At 35.7% G+C, this 7,366-nt stretch overlaps 1 protein-coding gene across 1 annotated transcript; it reads right to left on the bottom strand.

The window, feature by feature from the left end:
- Positions 1-430: 430 nt before the first annotated feature.
- Positions 431-6,361, bottom strand: LOC114264087 (DNA ligase-like protein). Its single transcript, XM_028204696.2, has 11 exons — positions 5,601-6,361; positions 5,464-5,518; positions 4,669-4,768; positions 4,322-4,580; positions 3,928-3,981; positions 3,691-3,830; positions 2,871-3,450; positions 2,611-2,725; positions 2,471-2,520; positions 1,600-1,743; positions 431-1,033 (listed from the first exon to the last, which is right to left on the bottom strand). Exons 1-11 carry the CDS (start codon positions 6,102-6,104, stop codon positions 785-787), a joined length of 2,250 nt encoding a protein of 749 aa, XP_028060497.2. The 5' UTR covers positions 6,105-6,361; the 3' UTR covers positions 431-784.
- Positions 6,362-7,366: the final 1,005 nt, after the last annotated feature.

Raw genomic sequence — 7,366 nt, 5'->3', positions numbered from 1 at the left:
ATTTTACTTATAAAAACAACTTCAAGTTGTTTGTCATATCAATTTTTTGTCAAAAAGCCAACTTAAGTTGCTTAAAAAAGTACTAAAAAAGTCCCCAAAAAAAAATGAAAAATACGCCAAACAAATAAACTTTTTGAAGCAATAGCCAATTTGTAGCTTATTTTAAGCCAATACAGCTAGATTAGGAGTCCCTACCTATTACAACCACGGAGGCTGCAATCCAAGTTGCTATTGAAACCCCCTATCTTTAGTCATCCTGAATCCCAGCATGCTTGACAGCCTTATTAGAACTTGCAACCTGTCGAACTGCTTGGAATTGCCAACAATAATAATGACACACTACTTACAAAACCAAGCATGTATGATCTCCTTTGTTTTAGTTTCCCTCGTTAAAATATCAAAAACCTATGAAAGCAAAATTTCCTGCACATTGATTTTGAATCCATTCAAAGATAAATAACTTCAAATCAAATAGAATTTCAGAATTTGCTTATCTTCCTTCTCCGAGGAATACAAGCACCATGTCAAGAAAGCAAATCTAGCCTTTTGATATAGAATATACATTTATATCTCAAGGCAATCAGTAAATTCAAGTTCTTCTAAGATTATATCAGGCTTGGCCTCATAAAAGGAGCCATGTTTCAATTGGTTCAGCATCTAGAACTTGAAAATTGGCAAAGCAAAACTTAACAATAATCTGAACTAGAGAATCTCACCATTAAAAAACCTAATGGGCAAAGAATTCTTCCAACAGTGAGAATGCTGTAGAACTCTTTAATTTGTTCTACGTCCTTCCTTCAATCTTTATCGGTTTCTTTGGAATTTTAAAAGCAGCAAATACAGTTTGAGTTAGGCCAACCATGGTGTCCTGATTGAAGTCATTGGACTGCATTGAAGATCGCTTCAATATCTCAAAAAGTGAAGCACCAGAAACTGCTTCAGCAGTGTCATTGGTACTTTGAGTAATGAATTTGGATTGTGAGCTACTGAACTTAGTCGTAGCGTTCCTTGCTGGTCGATTTTCTCTTGGAATCTGCATGTTTAACAAAAATATAACCATCACGGAAATTATTATTTGGCTTAGCAGGATGAGAAGAAAGTGCTGTTTCAATGGTAAATGAAACAGAAGATTAAGACCAATAAACCTCAACATCCAAGTGGAAAATGGAATGCATGGCAAAACAACAATACTAATAGTTGGAAGATGAATACTTCTACAAACAATTTACAGGCAGCTATCCTGGAAGGCAATTATGCTATCTATTAATTGGTTACTGTCGAGTCTTGGAATGACAGCATGTAACAAGTATCACACTCTGTCCCATATTTTTTGTCCACCGTACAAAACCCATCTTTTTAAAGAGACAAATATTTATGAGTTTTCACCAACTAATAGCATACCAATTTTCAAATTATCCCTGTATTTCACTCTCAGATGTATTTACACTTGTTTAAAAAGGATGACATTGAAAAAATTGGAAAACCAGAAAGTTACCTTGACCTTTCAAAATGGATATAACTTTGGGGCATATAAAATGGAATAGTGGATAAAAATACAGAACAGATATAAATATTTATTGTGCTTTCTATAAAGCTTACCGCATCAGAAGAATCCTCTGACATTGAGATTGAACTCCTGCTATTACTGTCATCTCTTCCAAAAATGAAAGATCGAACCTTGCCTTTTCCTTGCTTGTGGGATGATGGAAGAGAATGGCTTGGTCCTCGACCAAGGAAAGTTGACTGCAAAATTGATCCATAGAAAAGTTAGTCAGGCTACAGAACTAAAACTTTGACGCCTAAAACAAACTAAATGGAAATATGTAGCTGCCATGACAAATAACAAAACGTATCTGCATATTCAGCTTAACTTCAATAAGCCATTGTTGCTTGCCAAACCTGGTCTAGCAGACAATGACCAACCACTTCTATCATGAATGGAACTTGTGGATTATGCTAGATCTAGGGTACCAATTATGGTCCAAATTTATTTAGTTTATATTATGCCACCTGATATGAATTGGCTTATGTATGACGAGAGGAGTTCCCAACAATAAAATGGAATAATAGGCTTTATAGTAGAGCTGGATATTCATTAACAACCCACAATCTTGGAAAATGAGCAATAGGCATGTGTGGTCCCATCAAAAGTCTGCTAGGACATAAATACACGAGAGACTTGCAAGGGAAAGCCACTCCAACTCATTCAAAATTTCTCCCATTAGTGATTTTCCCCAACAAGCACATATAACTTGATTGGGTGGAAAGATAGAGAAGAAATGCTTTGACTCATAACAGTGATGGCAGGAGGTATTAAAAGTGGCTGTCACAATCAAAAATTTAAGTTTGAGTTTCAAATAATTCATCATTTTATCTAGTTCTTTTCTAAAACAAATTGATGCATTGGAGTAATCCAAGATACCACCACCACCCTTCATACCATTTTCCAAACATGTGAAGATTATTTTACCTTTGAAGAGCCGTTGTTATTTCCTCCTGTTAGCATCTTATCAAAAAATGCTGCAAAATAGTGACAAATGTTAGTAAGCAACAACCAATGAAATATTATAATTCTACAATACCGGTGAACTATATGCAGAAACATCTCACATGATGTCCTTGCTTTCCTCTTGGCATCAGGCACGATATTCAACTTCTTTATGAGACCAAATACTTCTCTAGAGCTCTCATCCTTGCCCGGGGATAACAATACACCCTGCTCTTCCTGTTCATTTGAGGTTATGAAGTTCAGCAAGTGTTTATAGAACAAACTGAAGGAACCAAATAATAGAACATAGTATTATCCATCCCATGAAGCAAAATTGTAAAATGTATTTCTGTATATGAAAATAAAAATAGAAACATCTCACAGCTTTGTCTAGAAGGCGCTGTTTAACTAGCCTCCTCTCTGTCTCCTCGCCATCAGATGAGACGTAGCCATCATTTTTATCAGAAAAAATGTGAGGAATCATTTGCTTTGCTTTTCTTGAATTGATCCGAGCTATACTTGTTTTTACAGGGTCTTCTGCAGCTTCATCACAAAATTCCCGTTCATCCTCGTCTTCTTCTTCTTCTTCTTCCTCCTCTTCAAGCAAAGTTGTGTCTTTAAGTTTCGGTCCGCATTTTAGTCTCTGCAGAAGATGATCTGTACCAGTTGTATCCTGTTGCTCCAGCCACTTCTGATGAAGTTCATTGCGCCTTTCAATATCAATTTGCTTCTCATCATACTGAGTTGCTATCATATCCTTAAGTTCCTCATAATCTTCATTTTCCTCATCTTCTTCATTTTCTTGGAAGTGCAATAGATCATTGTCGCTGTCATCTTCTTCCACAGCTTCATCATCAACAAAAGCTTTAACAGGATCACCTTTTGGAGAAGAGCTTCCTTTATCAGCTGTTTCGGGTTCTGGATCAATGTTCTCCTTGTCATTGTCCTCTTCATCATCAGAACTGTTCAAAAAAAAAAAAAAAACCAACCATTTATATAATTTTCACGAGATGAGAGATGGACTTCATTTACACCCCAAAATAACGAGCAAATAAACCTTTTGCTTGCAGCTACGGCATTTACTTTTAAGTAGTTTTGATGCATGACAGTTCAGTAAGGTGACAGATCAATAATTTAGAAACTTCAAAAATCAATGAAATCACATCCTAAACCTACAAGATTGGAAGTTTTTAAACTCTCACATGTCATCAGGAGGAGCAGAATCAAACTTCAAGTTCATTGCAAGGAAAGATGGTGCTAAAACTTCCTCCAAAGGACTATCATTGTCATCATTAAACATCGGATCTTTCCCTTCACTTGTTTCGGAATCACAGAACAGATCCTACAACACACAAACAATGAGCAATAATTTATGCATCTGCAACCTCTTGCAGAAATAGCAATTTCCTTCCAAACATAAAAGATGCGAGTAAAAAAACCTGAGTATCATCAACTGGAGCTCGAAATGCAGGCATTGATTGTTCATCCACAGCCTGCACTTATAAAGAAGCAAGAGTAAGTTGATATGGGAAATCCGCCTCATTTCTTTTCCACAAAGAATATACTATGTTTCTGCTCAGTTATTTTCATCATGAGTCCTTAATGCAGAATCTGCATACGTTCCTACTCTTCTAATTTCCATTACAAGGTTTTGATGAAAAACAATTGCAAAACTGTGAATCATGAAAGTGTCAAATTCAGCAATGTAACATGTACCACAAATCCCATTTGATTTGATCAACATAGTATTATCACATCTATGAAATTAACATAAGAGCAACTGCACAAGAAATTTGAAATTCAACACAAATATAAATTTGCCATCTGAGTTACCATTTGGTAAGGACTATTTTCATGACTTGATTGTCTTGCAGCTTCCTTAGATTCATTCACACGGGAAGCATCTAAGCTACTCTCTACATCAACATGACATGCAGTTGTCTCCTCTTGCACCACTACCACTTCTGCAAATTTATAAACTTCTTTCTCTTCAGTGAGGACATTTTCTGAATCATGATCCGTTATAACTTCCTTCACAGTACCATTGTCCTCATCAACAGAACAATTATCATATAAACTCACTGTTCTGACCCTGAAAAGATGTAATCACAAATTTAGAAAAATAAAAGCAAATAAAGTCAATGAATTCAAAGGCAAAGCCAAATATTGAAATTACTCACTTCTTCATCACCTCAAGTTTCCTTTGCCGAATCTTCTCCAAGACTGATGATATAGGTTTTTGTACAATTGGTACAGGTTTAAAGGTGGCATCTCTAGTTTCTACAAAAAAGAAAATCCAATGCAAACATAAATATATGTAGAAGTAAACTGAATGATGTGATAAATACAGTTTCAATAATATTAGGGTCCATTTGAATGGATATGGATTTCAAATTATGGGATTTGAAGTTGAATTTCACAAGAAGTCTAGAGAGTTAGTTATTGCCCGTGAATAGAACAATTATAGAATAAGATAAGTCAAGATATAAAGTGAGTGTTTGGGAATTTGCTATTTTAGTAGGCTATTTTAATTTTTGACTATTTTAGGAGATTAAAATTTTTGTGTTTGAAAAAATAGTTGAATTTTTTTACAGTTAGATGTGATGTTTGTGAAAGGAAAAGTAAAATGATTATGGGTTTGATGTGACATTTTATCTTATTGGCTATTTTAGCCTATTTTGTCTTTTAGTGTTATTTTAGCCAAAAAAGCCAAAAAAGTTTCTTCCCTAACACCTCCAAAATCTATTTTAGTAGGATCCTTACAACTGTAAGGAAAATCCTCAGCAACGATTTCAAATAATTATTTTAAATTCATCATGGTAAAGTTATATAATTCAATCTTGAAATCCATGGCTAAACTATCAAATCTAAATTTAATCTATTTTCCTTTAATGATTAATGTCAAATCCATGCATTTCAGATCCCTAAATACAAACGGAACCTTAGATTCTAGGTTGAAAATGAAATATGTATACCTCGCAAGAGTCTCTGAGACTCGACATGAAGCTGCTGCAGATAGTTTTGTCTTTCCTGGGAATCAGGGTTAAGTAAATCAGCAAACTATTATTGGGGAAAAAATGAAGCACGAATAAGAAAATTCAGAGCAAACTACCTTTTCTTCTCTTCTTCTGGATGTTTTGGGCTTCACACCATCACCACCACTCTTAACTCTCTTCTTTTTCTTCTCTTTATCTTCACTCGAATCTTCTTCGTTAACTCGTTTCTTCTCAGACCTCTCCATATTCAAATCCGCAAAATTCTCTTCCATTCCACCAATTTGATCAGGCATTTTCCCATCAAATTCTTCATCCACAACATCAAAATCCAAAACCCTCTTAGTTTTCTTACGATCTTCACGGGAATGCAAATCATCAATTACAGAATTCAACTCATTGTCAATTTCAAGACCCTCGGAACCCTTGGTTTCGGAAGATTCCGGAGCTTGCGATTCGAAGGAATCGACTGGCGGCGATGAAGCGACTTTCTCTGCCGATTCGACTGGGGAATCGATTGAGACATGAATTGCTTTCTTCAAGCGTTTGAGCTTTCGGTGATGGAGTGAAGGCGAGGGTTCTTGGGGAAGTGAGAACAAATCATAATCGTCGTCGCTCTCCATATCTGGACTGAAGGAGAGCTAGGGTTAGATGGAGGGTAACAAGTGGATCTATGGGATGTGGATCCAAGGGAGAGAGATGTAAAACGTAAGAGAGGGAAGGAGGTGGTGTTTTTAGGCGGCAAATGTTCGAATTTTTGGGGATTAGGCGCTATGTGAGTTGTTGATTACGCCCACGCATGACGCCTTTTTTGGCAAAAATTTTTTGCCAAAATAATCACTGTTTTTTTTATTTTATTTATTGATAATAAATCTATTTCTAATAGAAAAATTTTTGATAGCGAATTTGGCTCGAGACTCAAAACGACGTCGTTTTGGATCTCGAATTTTTTTTTTTTTTTTTCTTTCTCTTCCTTTTCTTTCTTTCTTTTCTTCTTCTTCTTCGTTGAACCAGGCAACACAGGCGAGAGAGAGAGGAGAGGAGAGGAGAGAAGGGTCCCTGCCGCCGCCGATCGTCGCAGCCCGGCCGCAACTCGTCGCAGCCCCACCTCCAGCCCCGACTCCTCCTCTAGCCCCATTTTTATGGCCCCCTCCCCTCCAGTCCTCCTCCTCCTCCTCCCTCCTCCCTCCTTCTTCTTCTTCTCTTCTTCCTCTGCTCCGAATTCGAGCCAAATTCGAGCATCCGAATTCGAGTTACGAATCGGAGCTCTTTCTAATAGGATATGACATTATGGCCTATTTATGGTTAAAAATTATAAGAGATGATGTGATCTAAAATGAGTTAAAATTCGACTTTTGACTTTTTTAACTCTTTTCAAAAGAACATATGTCCAAGAATAAAATCTTTTTTATAATAAAAATATGATTAATGAAATTATTTTAAATTTATTTTTCATTCTTACTTCACTATCAAACCATTGCTAGCTCCGAAAATATGCTAGAAAAGTCATGGACAGTGACTAGTCATGGTAGTCATATAAACAGATAGATAGGTTAAGTAATACATGGACAAATAATAGATGATATATGAACAAATAGATAAATAAGTAGAAGCAATATAATTATTCAAATTGTTTTATTCTTTTGACCCCAAAAGAAAAAGAATAGAGTTTTGGATTCAAAAGTTTTGAAATTAAAGTTATAGCGTAAGCCCTTGCTTGGCATAAACTAAGTGAGGTTTTTTTTGGCTAAAGACAAAATAAGCTTTTTAACCTAATAAAACAAAATGTCACATTCAAAAGGCTAAAATAGTTACAAAAAGACAAAATAGGCTTTTTAGTCCAATAAGACAAAATGTCACATCCAAATTATAATCATTTCATTTT

Source organism: Camellia sinensis, chromosome 6 (genome assembly GCF_055761805.1).
Source record: "Camellia sinensis isolate YWXY chromosome 6, ASM5576180v1, whole genome shotgun sequence".
Classification (NCBI taxonomy): domain Eukaryota; kingdom Viridiplantae; phylum Streptophyta; class Magnoliopsida; order Ericales; family Theaceae; genus Camellia; species Camellia sinensis.
The sequence above is the reverse complement of the archived record's forward strand: the minus strand, read 5'-3'. Positions and strand labels throughout refer to the sequence as shown.

Bases quoted from the DNA above. Each gene is read 5' to 3' on its own strand.
- LOC114264087 (XM_028204696.2), bottom strand. From the start codon at position 6,104: ATGGAGAGCGACGACGATTATGATTTGTTCTCACTTCCCCAAGAACCC. The intron at 3,451-3,690 runs GTGAGAGTTTAA...TTTTTTGAACAG, and splicing joins TCTGCTCCTCCTGATGACAT to TTCTGATGATGAAGAGGACA. The intron at 1,744-2,470 runs GTAAAATAATCT...TCAATTTTGCAG, and splicing joins ATAACAACGGCTCTTCAAAG to TCAACTTTCCTTGGTCGAGG.